Source organism: Diadema antillarum, unplaced genomic scaffold (assembly GCF_040938485.1).
Source record: "Diadema antillarum isolate AM-2024a unplaced genomic scaffold, OU_Dant_1.0 seq00001573_RagTag, whole genome shotgun sequence".
NCBI classification, from domain to species: Eukaryota; Metazoa; Echinodermata; class Echinoidea; order Diadematoida; family Diadematidae; genus Diadema; species Diadema antillarum.
This window is the reverse complement of record NW_027272293.1, coordinates 584,722-602,108: the sequence shown is the minus strand read 5'-3', so window position 1 is coordinate 602,108 and position 17,387 is coordinate 584,722. Positions and strand designations below refer to the sequence as shown.

The following is a 17,387-nucleotide window of genomic DNA, read 5'->3' as shown; positions in this document are numbered from 1 at the left end:
AGAGCATGTAGCTCCATGAACCATGACCATGCGCAGATGGCCTCCATCTGGCCGCAAATCGCATTCTCCATCATCCGGTCACCATAGCAACAACAACAATAACAACGTCCATTATGGATCCTCCTCCAGCCTGTCCAAGACCCACCCCTCCCTGCCTGTTGCTAGGGAACGCAGGGCAGTAAAGCAGGACCAACATTCTGCACATTCCTCCAACGCATCCCTACCTCTCCTGATCAGATCACATGTCCATCTCTATATCATCATAGCTGTGGTCAGTTTTGTCCTGTTCTCTAATACGCTGTATGCCGATTTTGTGCATGATGACGTCTTCGCTATCAAGAACAACAAGGATGTCTTGCCCTCGACAGCTTTATGGAAAGTTTTCCAGGATGACTTCTGGGGCAAGTCTATGAGTGACAACACAAGTCACAAGTCATACAGACCACTGTGTACTCTCACATTCAGGTAAAAATTACTTTACCATGTACATTAGTAAAGTGTATGTGTGTTGGGAAGTGGAATCATAAATTTTAGCTAGGATGAGCTGTCCATGTTGATGCCACATAGGGAAGATTTCAACAGTTGCAAAACGCTTAAATTGCATTCAAAACAACACAGGTAGAGGTACTGTACTGTCATTTTCTAGCACTTGCCTCGATTATATGGCATTTTATCATTGAGCAGGTGGTGGGGGGGGGGGGCAGATGTGGTTGTGACGGGTTTGATTCTCTGCCCTTAAATTGAAGAGATAGATTGGCCTGCTAACAGCCTATATCCAAGTGTCAGCCCATCCCCTAGCTTATTGATTGGTGCCTTCGTCATCCCATGAGCATATGGTGCTCTATTCCACTGTATCCTCTGTTAAATTAGTTTTGATATGTGTACCTCCGCCCTAAAGAGTGCAGGATTCATTATATATTGGAATTGTCCATCCGTCTCTGCTCCCCAGAACTCATTAACATATAAATCAATCTTTTTGGCAGAGTTTGTTAAATGTGCTGATTACATTCTGGCAGAGATTTCTAAAGGCCAAACACCAAAGGTTTACTCACAGAACCTACACTTGTGATGGAGATCGCATGATTTTTTTTTTTTCAGTTCAGAATGTGGTATAACAAAACAATTTGATTGAAATGGTAGAAATGGATTCAGTGGGTGGGCATATACTTGACTTGTATTACACGTGTTGTAGATGATAGAGTCATTATGTCCAATCCCAGAATCAATAAACTATTGTGCAGCAAACGAAGGGCCAAACTGTAGGCACTATGTTGTGGTCACATGGGAAGGTAGAGGGAGATGTTTCCCCACTGCAGTTAAATTTGTTGTAATTTTGTTAGATTATAATGAATTCTCATATCTATCTTGACATGAGGACCTTGCTTGAAATGAGATAAATCTTGTGACTGCATTAAGCTTCCAATACATGTCCAATTTTCCAGTCCATGTAACTGAATGATATTACAAATCTATGTTGACATTGTGGAAAGATACTTGACAAATTTTGTATGAAGGCATGATTTTTTTTTACACAGTAGCATGCTGTAATTCAAGGTCATTATTGTTTAATACCCTGAGTGATTTACCATTCTTAAGATATTCAGATGGTGGTAGACTGTTATAGATACAATTAGGCTTGGTTTTCTGCAGATTTAAATTCTGTTTGATGTTTAGTTTTTTCTTCTTGAATGTGTGCACATTTTACTGCAAACAATTTATTTCCATTTGCTTGAAATCACCGGAATATAATGCATTTCACAGGCATTTTCGAATGTTCAACAAAAGAAATAGTTCATATACACTTACAGTACATGGAAGTGACTAAAATCATCACAAAATTTGGAACTATTGTACAGGTGACACAGCTTTTAAAGGGAGAAAACTTCAAATCTATCATTGCTTTCACCACAGTCAGTGGAGTTAATTCCTCAGTTGGTAATCAATGTGTGAAACTCACATGTGAGCCAGAGTTCAGGCACTTTAATAGTGTGCATTAAGTATCAAGATTTACTGGGGATACCTATAGACTTTGATTTGGATGCAATACATTTTATGATTTTAGACTTAAGTTCATGTGTTCTGCATTATTTTGTGTTTGTGAATTGATTTTTGCAGACTGAACTACCTGGTCAGTGGTTTGCAGCCATTCTCTTATCACCTTGTCAACATCCTCCTCCATTCCTTGGTCTCTGTGCTCTTTATGTACGTTTGTCAGCATGTCATCTTTCAAGATATTGGACCAGCTTTTATCAGCGCCTTGCTGTTTGCTATCCACCCTATACACTGTGAAGCGGTAAGCAAATTCCAAGTAAATCTGGTGCTTTTTTTTAATTGCGATCAACATGCCATGCTTAAATTAAAGGCAAGTTAAGGGCTGTTGTAGTCATTTGTTTTCTTTCTCAGTCTTCTGTTTTTAATGGTCCACATGTATCCGATATTGTTGTAGTTATTGTATGCAGTTCCATGGTATGTACCTACTACTACCACTACTACATATCAAATGCTTCTCTTGAAGACTACTTAACATTGAATCAAAATGCACAAAATGGAATTGAAAGCTGACCGTCTATCTGATAGTAATGACACATTTTTCTACAGCCAGGATAAAATCTGTTTGACCATTCTCTGCAATGTTTTGTAGGTTTATATGCTCCTGTATGCAGAGTTGTACTAGGCATATTCATTTCCCACTAAAAACCCATTTATGTCACAAATGAAATTGCCCTTCACATACACAGTGTGAGATCACACATCTGCCTGAAACCACCTCACAAGTGGAGCAGACAAACTTTGTAAAAAGTTTTTGTCATATATCTGTTAGATTGTGTATAAACCATAAAATCAAAAGGTCAGGGATGCAGCTGCACTTTTCATTTACGTATATTTCATATTTTTACAATTAAGAAAATGAACAAGCAGGTCAATGTTTAAATAAACAATGTAAGAATTAAAAATATTTGTCTCTCTCTTCATTTTGCAAAATAGAAATAGAAAATCATTGTTGTAAAGTCTTTTAAAAACTTTAAGCATCTAGAGAAGTAAGATTTTGATGCCACCAAAATGCTTTATAATGAAATATATGAGAGAGATGAAGACTTGACCACATTCTCCTCTGTTTCTCATCTCCCCTAGGTTGCTGGAGTGGTGGGACGTGCTGATGTCTTGTCCTGTCTCTTGTTCTTACTTTCATTCTTAGCATTCATAAGGTAACGGGTAGACACCATTTAGATATCATATATCCTTCCATTAAACTTTGTATGTGTTTCCATTTGTTTTCATATTATGCTTCAGCATGTGAGGGTAATGAGGGAGACATTGTAAGTCATCAGTTTCATTGCCAATTCTAAATGATTGATTCAGGGGCTTTGGACTTGATATCTAATTGTCATAAGATGTAAATACCCAAATCTTCAGCAAATATTACAAAAAACAAACAAACAAACAAACAAATTCATGACTACGTCATTTCAAGTTTGTCTACTGTAATGACATGAGCAAATGAATATTGTAGCCATTGCAATTGTGCATTGCAATGTGGGACACACAATCATATTTTTGTACCAATATTTGTTCAGTCAGTCCTTTACCGAGAAAAGGTAATGACTCATGCTTTAAAAGAACACAGTCTGTTTTTAGAGGGTGGACAGAGTCTAGCAAATTGCTGTGATTGAGAGTCATGTGGAATTATACTTGCACAAGGTCAATACTTTATCACAGCTGCTACATCATGCTTCTTTTCCAATCTGGAATGTACACTATGAAAAAGCATGTGAAGGTTGATGGTATTTCCTTCTCTTGGTAATTTCTCTCTCTCTCTCTCTGTCTGCATGTTTGACCTACAGGTACTCCAGACCAAAATGTTACTCACACCAAAGTCCATCAAAATTCCATCTCTGTCTCGGTGTGTTGTCAGCCTTTGCTGCCATGTTAGTCAAGGAGCATGCTGCTTCTGTCCTGGGAGTGTGTGTAGCATATGATATTGTGCTAGCATACCCTGGAATGAATAGGTGAGTATTGCATGAGACCTTCAAATCATTAGTCGCAGCTCTGCAGGTTAAATCGCCTCTATACACTTTGCAGAGAAAAGTTGTGCTAGGATGTTTATGCTGATATATATTTTGTAGTATAGTGTTCTTTCTGGTGCTGACATCAATTTGCATCAGTTACTTTTGTACTACAGTGTGATATAACTACCCAAGTACTTAAAAGTGTTTTAAAACTATTCTTACGTGTCAGTAGCCTGTAAAAGATTTTGACTTGATCATATTGACATTGCAAGTTGGCTGTCTTCATTGTTTATGATTTGTTTGTTTGAACATAAAATATGCTTCATGGGTTTATGCCAAAATTGTGTGATTATAAAAATTGCAAATGGGTTTCTAAAATTTAATTCAAATTATTTGCAGGTTTGATTAACCGAAATCTTCCAGATACAAAATTATTGAGAAAGCAAATTTAAGATATTCATTATGTGCGTGTGATCATTGTTTAAATTTGTTGATCAAGCATTTTGATTAAGTTTTATGACTGTTCACTGAATATTACAGATGTAGATGTGATGCTTTATTAAGGTTGTATGTTTATGCCAACAGTTGTTTGTTTATGGGCTATTTTGTAAATTATTTGTCATTTTCTACATTATTTCATTTTGTAATTTACAGGGGTACTGTTTTGATAACACTTAAGATATTATGGACACAATCTTCATAAAATTTTACAAACACTCTCATCACAGAGTTGTCTAAAGTACATGTTTCATCATTCTTCCATCCAGTCTACTGAGGCCCAGAGATCTATGGCAATCAGTCAAGTTCCGTGCTGTTGCTGTACGGTGTGCTGTTCTCTTCTGTGCTGTAAGTATACTGTGTATGATGACAGAATCACATGCCTAGAGAGCTGGATAAGTGACCTCATCATATTACTGTTTCAGACAAGCTGTTTTCAGAATCTTTTTGTAGTCTATTAACTTTATCAACTGCTTTTATGATGCGTAGCCTTCTAGTAAGGTACCATATGCATTGTGCTGAATAAATGTGACCCCGCACCTCAAAACAAACAAAAAGTCGCCAGACATGAATTTTTAGTTAAGACCATATTCTGAAAGAGCAGACTTTAAGCTTTAAAATGATGTATAACTCAAATCAAATGGACTCTCCTAACCTATCTCAATATTGGAAAGAAAGCACAAACTCAGGAAAAGTGTGAACTGAGAAAAGAGGCTCTGAAGTACAGTGTCTATTCAAGCGCTTAATCTTTACCAAACCGTGCTGGCTGTGCGATGAATGGGACAAAAAACAGGAAATAAACCACCAGAGTAACGACAATGAAGGGATTATCAAATTAAACTGAAATTATAAATGCCTCATTAACACATTCTTTCCATAATTTGTGCCAACTTTCAAAGCCGTAGCCCTATCGTTTCAAAAGTTATTAGAGTTGAAAGTAACGAGTGTGGGCAAGGTTTTTCAGAAATTAAAAAGGGATTCTAAAGACACACCTGATCACACTATTCTACCAAAAATGTTCGAGATAAACTGCTGAAAAAACACACCTTCCTGTCCGTTTTATGATACCAAATTTTAGCATAATGTAAAAGAAGACCCGCTCTTTCAGAAAATATGAAAAAGTCAAGTTCGGCTAGGTAGACCCATTTCACTTATTTTCAGTCCTCACGCAAAATCAGTGTGTGCGACTTTATGTTCGTTTTGAGGTGCACGGTCACAAATGTGTCGTTTGAAGTAGGACCTTTAGTCGATGCTTGTGCATGTAAATATATTCAAATCATTTAATCCTTTATGGAACAAGGCACCTAGCTTTCTGTAATAACTTTCTCTTGCAAAAAATCTCTATCAACATTCAGTACCAGTAATCCTTCCAAATTGAACTAGTTGTGCTCTAGCAAGCCCACTCACATGTACACATAGTAACGTGCCTCATTAGTCCAACAGGAGACCATGATGACACAATAGGAATTAGGAGTATTAGGTAATCTCTGTGTATTGACAGTGAGTTGCCAGACATCTGTGCCGATCAGCGAAGAAAGCACTTCAGCATGCCTGCCAATCAGCGAACAAAGTGCAGTTAGGACAAAGAGATATATGCATGTTTCAACCATGGACACAGCTGTGAGGTGAAATAATTTGAAATTTGTTTGACTTCTTTCGTAATGACAGGTGTCTGTATTCCTTGGTTTCCGTATCTGGATGCTGAATGGCCATCTACCCCACTTCTCAGAGGAAGATAACCCAGCAGCCTTTGCTGATCACATGACCACAAGGTACCAACGTCTGATCAAATTGAGTGAGGAATCCTTTTACAGGGTTTACATGAAGAAGTGTATTGAAATCGTATTCTAAATCATCATATTCTGTCACATTGTTTTCATGCAAATTTTGAGGATAGGTATAAAGATTCTTATGATTAATTTCTTTTAAAAAAATAAAATCTGTATGACATCAACCTATGATATCAAGACTTTGGTAATTTGCATCTATGGCACAAACATCCAGAAGCAGTAGTTAATTCTGAGTAGCAGAAGTAAAAGAAATAAAAAAGTTGGTGTCAGACTCAGCTTGAACGCCTGATAATGTTGCTTAGCATCAAATTTCTGATAGAGCTATTTTCAGTTCTCCAGACTGTACACTTCTAAAAGAGATATCATTTCTTTCATTTTATATATTAAGCCCCTACAATATTTGGGTAGAAAAGTTGGACACAGATAACATTTAGAATATTGGCTTTGTGGGGAGTCAAGTGTGAAAAAGATATAGCAAAATGCAGTAGGTAATTCTAGACAAAAAGTTGGGATATTGTTTAACAAACATGATTGCAAAATCATTTGTGTTACAGATATAGAAATTTTGATAACTGATACTGATTGTACTTTGACAAAACTGCCTTTCTATTAGATATCATGCGATGGACTGTTAATTTTTTTCATAGCATAAATGCAACATTTATTGAATGTCCAGACCTGCCCCCCTCCCATCCACTAGGGGTGACTAATTTCTTTGTACCGGTATGTTATTTCCTGTCTTTAGGTTTCTAACCTTCAGCTATTTAGTGGCATTCAACATACAGCTGTTACTCTGTCCAGTGACTCTATCATATGACTGGCAGGTAGGGAGTATCCCTCTCATTGAGTCCTGGGCAGACAGTAGAAATCTAACCACACTGGCTGCTGCTGGAGGGCTTCTGTTACTGGGACTACACTGTTTAGTGAGGTCAAAGGTCAGTGTCTTCAGGAATAGAACATATCTTGTTTCCCAAGAGCTTCTTTGTAATTGCAGATAATGAGAAACTTCATTGACTCATTGACAACAAACATTTGATATCTGAAATTGGCTGTACCTTTGTGATACAGCTTACAATTCTGAAGGCTGGCAAAGTTCATTAACTATTGCAAAGTCTGTGAACCAAGCTCATCTATTGGCTTGTATGTTGCAATGGCAATAAAGGGATATTAGTTTTCAAACACATACCTAATTAGATCGATATAAAAAATCAGTATTTCCCCATCAGAATGATCCAAAATTTGTCATGTTCATGCCATTTTCTATACAATCTGTTTTAAAATTTTGTTAGATATTTCTGGAAACAGGGTGGTGATCTACAGAACATGATAGTTCTGTGATGCCTGCATCTCATATTTCTGAACCTGTGCTTGCAAGTAGATGTACAGGACTTGAGCAGTATCAGTCCATATGCTCCCTTGCCCACTGTCATATATTGTTAGAGCCATATAGCTATTTAAAGAAATGCTGTATGTGTGTTGTGTTTGATTTTCAGAGTGATGAGAAGAGAATATTGCTATGTGGTCTGCTGTTCTTGGCCATTCCATTCTTGCCAGCGTCTAATCTCTTCTTCAAAGTCGGCTTTGTGGTGGCGGAGAGAATCCTTTACATACCCAGGTACATGTATATATGGGGACTATCACATATACTATGTGCTGTGCATTAAGATGAAGTATGATTTTTCTCTCTCTTCTGTGATTTGTATTTGTACCATATAATCATGATGCATTGGTCCAAGCCATTGACTACATAGCTGCTAGGATCTAAGCACCTTATAGCAATATGATAGGATGATGACCGTTTCAAATCAACAGGCATAGCCAGCTGTTAAGTGTTTTTTTTTTCAAATTATGGTACAATCGCCATTCATTATGTGGTATGCTTTCTGTTGTATTCCATTGGGTACAATGAAATGTATATTGCACTCCCGTTATAACGAACACGCCTATAACGAAATTCCATTTACAACAAAATAAAAATTCAGGCCGCAGTATTATCCGTTCTATGTATGTTAATTTGTTTGGATATAACGAACTTTCGATATTACGAAAGAAAAACGCCGGTCCCAAGGACTTCATTTCAATGGGAGTCCACTGTATAGCAGTTAACAAGACCCAATATGTACGCTTTTTGTGTATGGAATGAATTAGATTACACTGAGCATGTTCAATCCCAAAGTGTTCAAATTTTTAGATATTTTATCCTGCTTTCATAATTTGCCACATTAATTTCTCAAGTCTTTTGTGGTTTTGATTCCCCCCTCTAGTCTTGGATTCTGTATCCTTCTTGCCTGGGGCATCAGCAAACTCTACTCTAACACAACATGTCGAATGCTGCGTATTTCACTTGCATTCTGCACCTTGACAACCATTTTCTGCCTCTGTCAGCGAACTTGGATTCGTAATGGTGTTTGGAAATCACGGGAGACTCTCTTTAGGTGGGTACAAGACTCTTGTATTGGCACAAACTGGATTCTGTGCTGTCAATATACCATACTGAGCACAAATCAATTAATTGTAGACTTCAGTAGCTTTAAAAAATAACCCTTGCCAAAAGTAGTATGAGTAGAATTGAATCTCTAAACCAAGCATGACCCAATATTCCAGACCCTCTTGGCGAATGAGGAAGCTGTGGAATGAATGCTAGTCTATTCATTTATATGCATGTAATAAATGAGTGAGTCGCTGATGTTCTCTGCCTACAGGTCGGGCTTGGACACGCTGCCTCACAATGCCAAGATGCACTACAACTATGGCAACTACTTGATGGATTCAGGCTTTCCCCTAGCAGCTCGGGAACGATTTGAAGAAACTCTGAGGTGAGACATAATGAGGGTTGATTCAAGCACAGACTGTAGTGCAAGTATCATGTGGTGTCACTGGCCGAAGTACATTCTTCTTGACAAAGTAGGGAGCTACTGCAACACAGCACTGTAGAAAATGATGTACTTAAAAGAAAGATCACTCCTTAAGGAAACCCCAAATATCAAACATTGGTATTTTTTGACCCGGAACAAATATTCATGACCTGTTATGAAACTGGCCCATGTGACTTCTTATTGGCTTGCATGGTGATACAAGATCACAAATGTACACACGCAAATTGACACAAGAAATTTTGGCACTTATTGAGTTACTGAGAGTGTCAAACACATATATCGAGATATGTAATACATGTAGAGTTGCATTAAAACTGGGTTATGTTACATAATGCACTTAAATTGTAGACATCACAATTTATGCTGTACTGCCAGGAAAGTCAGAAGATGCAAACCATTTTATCTTGCGACTCTTGATTGGTCTGTTTTGTTTTTCATTGCATTTCATGAACTATATCATGAAATACATACATAATTTTCCCCCTTGCTTGTACAGGTTACACCCACACCATGCTTCGGCCAACAACAATCTTGGCACTCTGCTGAGCCAGGACCAGCCTGAGCAAGCCAAGAAATACTTTCTCAGGGCTCTCCAGATTAACCCTCGACATGCCAAGGCATACTTCAATTTAGCAAACCTCTACAGGTAACCATTGATATCTTCAAGACTTACTTCAATTCAGCTAATCTCTACAGGTAGCTGCTGATATCTTGGATTTTTAATTCAGTGTACCAATATTGATAGAGATATACGCATGTATATTACCAATGCTGGTCCATGTAGTTTCCTTCATTGTTATTGACTGTAGAATTTGTTTCATTCCTTTCTTCAGATTGGAATACATCGTAGTAGTTCTCATTCTGACATCTCCAATCATATTCACAAGATGTCATGTTGGTTAGATATTAGAAGTCTTGATGTTGCATATGATTTGTCAGATATTTTGAAAGAACAGTTGAAGATATATAATATGGAAATTTGTAGATATTGGGAGTGAACATTTTGTGTATTTATTTATGTTCTTGTAACTGTGAGACTTCAATTTTGCAGGAAGAAGAGATATTGCAGCTTTGCTTACCTTTGTCAGTCTGTTGTTTTATCCTCCTTGGGGAATTAGAAATGCTATCTTGGAGACTCATAAATAGAACAGTTAGGAGGATTCCATGGAGTACTTGAGAAAAAAAAGTTCACATGTATGATAGAATAAGTACATATGTTGTTTCTAAGTCTACATGCCAATTTGGTATCATTAGCACAATTTTAAGTTTAATGTGAAATTGTATACCTCTCTTTGGAAAATAATCCCCTATGAATTGAGTATCTTTGTGACCAAAATTCACAAGGAAGGAATAGTGGAGACTGCTTACTACAGACCAGATTAATTGTGAGTTTGCCATATGAATTCTGTATCAGATTTCATCCCTCTCTTTACCTTCCTGAAACTGTCCACCTTCTCTATTGTCTGTCAGTGATAGTGGTGATCTCATTGAGGCAGAGAGGCTGCTGGAGAAGGCTTTAGAGATTGACCCGACCTCTTGGGATACTCTCAACAGCCTGGCCTCCATCAAACAGAGACAGGGAAAGGAGCAAGCAGCAGAGGGATACTACCTCACTGCCTTGGGCTTGGCAGAGGTGTCTGCTGATGTGCACAACAACTATGCAGCATTTCTCATGAGCAATGGTGTGACTTGACAATGTATAATCCTTTAACTCATTTCTCTCTCTGCCAGAGCAGTCCTCTATTGTACATTATGTGCAAACAACTATCCCTTCTTTGCATCATGTGTGAATAAAAATATATCCAAGACACAAACATGTATTGTCTTTAGACTTCCGTTCTGCAACCCATGTTATTTCCCTGGTCCTCACAGTGTACATTTACTCTAAGTTAATATCAAAATTTGAAGAAAAAAAAATCTCAGGCACACATCAAACTTGCTTAAATCACTATGCATTCTCGTACATATCAGAGTAATTCTGCTGTTATGAGGACATCACCCAGGGCTAAGTTTTAGTGTTATTTCCACAAGGGCATTTACCATCTGTTTGTTGGAATGACAATTCATCATGGTTAACATACCTTTCAGTTTCATGAATTCAACAAATTTGTTGAATTGATGAACTTTTGCTATGAATGGCATTTTTGGGATTAAGGATCTGGCCTGGGCATGTTTCCTAACATTAATTTACTGTTGCTTATCGTGAGACTTTGTAAACTTCCATTTGCTGAAAGAGGGAAGTTCATGACTTACTGTGAAAGAAAGCAGCAATGTGGACATAGCAAAATCTGTTCAAAGATGTTCCATTCTGTGAACAAAATCAGTGGAAAAATTGAAGAAAAAATCTATAGTCTGTACATGATGACATGCACAGATCTTAAAGAAAGAAAGCATAGGTTAGATACACCAATCAGTATTTATAGCATTTTTCTCCATCTGTTTCAAACCTGATTTTGGCCTGTGTCCCCCAGTGTGAATATGTGGTTTATATTAATATCGGTATCCATAATGGTGTGTGTCCACTTGTTTCCGTGTGTGTATATGTCATGTTAAGACACACTCAAATACCACCTGTTTAATACGTCCCCACCCTGCATCTACCAATCCTTGTAGATCGCTACCAAGAGTCTCTCCACCACTACCAAGAATGCCTGACCCTTGACCCCAGCCATTCCATAGCCATGACAAATATGGCCCGTCTCCTACGTCTCCTCAATAGGACAACTGAGGCTGAAGAAATGTACAAGAGGTAAAGGAAAATGCTGAGATCTATGCATCTTATATGCAGATGTTATTGCAACATCTTAGTTGTTGAAGTATGGACATTGTGCTTTAACCCGTTGAGGACGAGTGCCGAATATACTCGGGCAGGCGTTTTGATGGGAAATGCATGTTGTTGCAAAATCAGTCCGTCCTCAACAAGATAAGGTTTTACTGTGGCAGCCCATGGAGAGCAGTAACAAAGATGGATATTTAGCGTACTCACCAGGGTTTATTAGTGTGTATGAGTGAGCATGAGTATTTGGTAACAGTAGATTTCACGTGCATTGCGCTGCATTTTAGACTTCAAACTTACCTGCAGCATCATTGGGTTAACTTGTGATGAAAAGTGTAACCAGTTGCCCTCTTATGTGCTGCCTTGATGATATTGTTATTTCCAGATAGGATGGTGATATACTTTTTAATTGCTAACAAAGATAAGAATGGTTTATTGAGTGTCAAATAAGGTAAGGGTTATCTTAGTAAGGAGAATTAAATATTGGTCCTTCTTAAAGACCTCTAAAAAGGACTTTTGAAGTATATTGCATAATTGAGAAATAACCCATAATAAGTGCATCAGTGCAGAGCATGTTTAATGGTCTCTTTCTTTTCTTTATTCTCTAAAGCAGTGCCACATTGCACAAATTTGACTAATTGGCACAGAAAGGGTTAAAGCAGTGCCATAGGATGTAACTACTGTATATTGAAGTCTTGAAAATTTTGGTATTTGTTATGGTTGGTACAGGAGGTACAAGTGTTGCCTAATTGTGATCACAATGCCAATTATAAGCAAACAAAAAATATTTTTTTTCTTTGTGTCATTGTAGAAATTAAGAGAAAAAAAAGGTATCAACAATTCAAGCTTTCACATACAGGAAGTCTCTATGAAGCAGTTAATAGAAAATTGCCATTACAGTTGAAATCTTTAGAGCAGAATCTTAATCTGTTTTTCTCTCTGTTTTCCCCAAACCATACAGAGCTTTGTCTGTAGACAAAAGTGCCAAAACCTTGCAGAGTCTTGCTGCTGTATACTACAATACCAACCGACCTGGTGATGCCTTGATAATCTACCAACAGGCATTAGAGTTGGAGCCTGAAAACACTGACATTCAGCTCCAGTATGTAAGTATCTGTTAGTCAAGTTCACTGTGAGAATATTGAGGAAGGATTGAAACAAGTCATGCTTAAAAATTAAAAAAATGACGGCAAAGGATATCTAATGTAGAGTTTTGAATAATGGCTGGATAAACTGTTACTGATTACTGGTAAGTATTTCTGCATTCATTGCTGGAATAAAAACAGTCACGAAGTATAAGCATTGACATATGACAATAGTGTGTCAATTATCAGAAGTTGCTAAACGAGTTCTGTCACAAAAAGGTATTTTTAGTGAGTCACAAATTTTCTATCTCAAACAAATTTGACTTTCAAAGGCCATCCAAATAGCATTATATGTTCAAAACCAACATGCACACTACAAGTTAATGTGTGAGTCAGTAACATTTGTCCATTAAAAGCTTGCAGTGACATACAATTGCCTATTATATGTGCTTTGGATCTGCATTAAAGATATTTTCCCAATTACTGTTTACAATTGATTTGTTTTTCCAAGAATTTCTCTAATAAGTTAATGCTGTTAAAGACACATGAAAAAGAAATGACAATGCTGTGAGTATTACTCTGATGTTGACGCAATGTTTGCACTGTTGAAATAAACATAACAATCATCAAACAGGCAAGACCACAGAAACATTTGCCTCATTTCTCTGTATAACAGGCCCAAGTCTTGACACGCCTTGGTCGCTATGGAGATGCAGAAAAGTTCCTCCAGGCTGGCCTGCATCATGACCATGATATGATCAGCTTCAGACGTCTTCTCTCCAGCATTTACAGCATCCAACACCAGTACACCAGAGTGAGTGAATCACCATCTGTTTTCCACGTGTCCATGAAATCAGGAATGCACTTCTTGTGACTTTGTGACAAATAATTATGCATTGGTTATGAAGTATGAATTTTGTTTTCAATTCATCCTCAGAATTTTAGCAAGTGAGTGCCTAAATATCAAATCATGCATTCAAAGTCAAAATTTTGCTTAGTTTGAGGGATTGCCATGGACTAAAAATTATTCTACTGCTAATGTTTGTCATCAGGTATGGATTAAATGCCCATTTTTGAATGACTGACACGATCTTGGTTGAAATAGTATTTATTGGCCTGGTCATGTCAGTGCTTGTAAAATGATATTGAGCCATGCCTACATATAATGTGTAATAATTAGATATTGAAAAATATGTGATCTAAATATGTGAACATTATTATTCCAGTGTGCAAGCTTTTCAGCAGTGAGTCTGTTATTTTGTGAAAGATTCAGAAGTAGGTGTAGAAGTCATTGTAAATGAGCAAATAATAATGTTGACATAAGTGCTTTGAAAAATTTACCTGTAACAGATGTAAAATGAATATCATTGCTTCATCGATATTCATGATAATGGATCCATTTCAAATACCTTAATGAGTACCTGACCCACTGTGTTTTGCTTCTATACAGGCACTGCAGGAAGTAGACTACATTTTAGACCACAGTGTCAACCTGAATGATGAAACCAAGGCTGAGCTAATCTTTGAGAGAGGGAATTACCTCAAGGGTCTTAACAGACTTGACCAAGCCAAAGAAGTATGTTTTCTCAATCTGTTTACTGTAAAAGTGGTTTCTTTCGCGTACAGAAACTTTCGCGGTATCCATCGGTGACGACTTTTTCGCGTGTGTTTAAATTCGCGGTCGGTAATGATAGCGTGTAACAACCGACGAGTTCAAAACATTTTCGCGTGATGTTGAATTCGCGGTTCAACCTCAAAGCGCGAAAAGCGCGAAAATAAAACTATCGCGAAAGAAACCACTTTTAAAGTATTCATTTCTCTCTCTCTCTCTCTCTCTCTCTCTCTACATTCTTACAAACCTCTTATTTTTTTTATACATGTTATTGTATATATACATAATTTTTTTTTAATAACATGGTTGGAATTTAGTCATGTTAATTATTCAGAATTAGCAGATTTGCAATGATTTGATCAGATAACAAATCTGTTGTTATGAGTTTAAAGACATCAGCTCTGTGCTGCCATTGAGTGTGATGAGTATTCCATATATTATTGAAGATTGAGTCTTTCCTGAAAAATGGAAGCATCTATTACACACCAAGTGGTGTTAATGGCATACAGAAGTATTGTTAAACTTGCTCTTAAGTCATACAAATTAGTTCTTGTCTACACCATACAATGTGAAACATGTCTACAGCTGTGTACACCTCTCACATTCCAACTTACAGGCATACGAGGCTGCCTTAGCTCTTAACCCTGACATGGGATCATGCCTGTTGAATCTTGGAGCCTTACACCATATCAGGGTGAGTGCTGTGGAGTAATGGTGATTGTGAGAACCCTTTACATACCACACATAATAGTGCTGTGATCTTAGGCAGCATGAACAGATTTAGGGGATTACTGCGTAGTGTTAAATGAGTGCTCTTTGCTTTGGGATACATTGCCTCGCTGGAAAAATTTATTGTTTGATAGGTATTTCAGTCTGACACATGCTTTCATGGACCTTAAAGATAACAAGCAGTGGCGGATCTACAGGGGGGTTCGGGGGGTTTAAACCCCCTCCTTGGGCTGCCAAGTATTAAAAAAAAAAAGAACACACAAACAAACAACAAATAATTCAATCATGTTAAGACCAAAATGAACATAGAGGCACTTTCTTGTCTAAAAGTTATCAATTTCATAACTGAAAATGCAAAATGTTTGCCCCTAACGGGGCGAAAATTATAATACACTAACAATATACATTATTATATCTATACCCTAATATTTACTTATGAGTAAATTTAGTTTATATCAAGATGGTAGCCTCGTGTCCTCGAGTGTGCCCTGTGGAACATAACTTTAGTATACCCTACATTTTTCTTTTTCTTCTATGCTTTCTAGTAATATAAGAAGAATTTGTTATTGCTCGAACAATGCGATTACGTTTTAGCTTTTAACGAATGCATTTCAGACGAATGGCAAAGTGAGAGTGGCTCGCTCGCTCTGTCCGTTCTTGTAGTAAAATAAAGAGTGTGCATAAGTTATGATCATAGTCCTTCGCAGTGTTTTTTTTAACTATGTTTAATTCCATAGAAAATTGCTTTTGAATGCTCTATAAATGCGACTTGTACTCCGTTTTTACAAAAAGTTCCTACCGTGGGAGGGGGAATTCCCCCTCCCACAGTATCCCCCCCTTGCTCGCTTCGCTCACTCGCAATACCCAGCTCAGCCCCTGAAACCCCCTCCTTGGAAAAAAGCTAGATCCGCCCCTGACGAGGGAAAGTTTAATGATAGTTACTGCCTTGTTCTTACATTCAGAATTTCAGCATTAGGAACTGTGTATGTTCTTTGCCACTGAACAATCAAACCATTTTGTCAGCTTACCATGAGGCTTCATCTTGGTTTCATGGAAAAATGATACAGCCATGGAACAAATGTTTATGTACAGTTGAGGGTATCTAGATGCATGCTGTTATCATATTTCAGCCACCACAGCACCTTGCCTTAAACAGACTTTCTTATGAAGCATATGAAAAGGGAGAAGGGCAGTAAATGTCTGCAATTGGCAACTGTGACTTAGATTACTAAGTAACCCTCACAATTTCCGTGTATTAATTTTCATAAGACTGTATATTTAAAGGAAGCAGATTATTTCATGTTCCATGAACGCAGAATCTTTTATTCATCATAGCTGGGTTTTGTTTCTCTCTCTTTGTTACAGGGAGAGTACAAGCAAGCAAGGATATACTACGAACAAGCACTCATCTTGGACCCTGGTAACAGCATTTTGATTGAAAATATATCCAAGCTGAATCGAGCAGAGAGCAGAGTCAAGAAGAGCTAAGGAAACAGCACAACAAATTTTGATTTCCTCATTTGCAAGCTGATCATGTAGAGGCACAATCTGTTCTGTCAAGCACTGCAAGCAGAAACTTGGTGAAATTTTGTGCATTTGAATCCTGTGGAGTGCAGTAAACAGTTTGAAGCTGTTCTTTGTGTGCACCATCTACATTATTTTTCATAACATGGGTTTAGAATGTAGCCAATCAGAAATGCTGAAGTGAGTCACACTTGCCCTCTTTATTCTTTATTTTTTCTCGCTAATGCACAGGAGTGCATAGAGTGTGCAGCAAAAAAGTATAATTAACTGCTCTGCATATTATCCGATGGCAGATTACCAGTTGCTGCTCTGTACAGTTCATATAGCTATTTGCGTGCAAGAGCCCAAACAGTTGCTCTGATTCATACGGTCATCTGTAGGGCGGATGAAAGACTGGCCCCATTGTATTATAAAAGTACAAAACTATGCCACCTGATATCATAGCTCAAAGACATATTCTATAAAACAAATAATGCACAGGACTGTGTTT

The 17,387-nt window shown here is 37.5% G+C and overlaps 1 protein-coding gene across 1 annotated transcript; it reads left to right on the top strand.

The window, feature by feature from the left end:
- Positions 1–262: 262 nt before the first annotated feature.
- LOC139710826 (protein O-mannosyl-transferase TMTC1-like) lies at positions 263–16,861 on the top strand (the record flags this gene model as incomplete). The annotated part of the gene is made up of 18 exons (XM_071622744.1): positions 263–465; positions 2,116–2,293; positions 3,133–3,206; positions 3,843–4,007; positions 4,775–4,853; positions 6,174–6,277; positions 7,041–7,230; positions 7,789–7,910; positions 8,560–8,730; positions 8,998–9,111; positions 9,668–9,817; positions 10,642–10,853; positions 11,785–11,920; positions 12,909–13,053; positions 13,709–13,846; positions 14,483–14,608; positions 15,261–15,338; positions 16,739–16,861. Coding segments are annotated over 18 exons (2,508 nt in total), but the record flags the coding sequence as incomplete, so codon positions are not given.
- Positions 16,862–17,387: the final 526 nt, after the last annotated feature.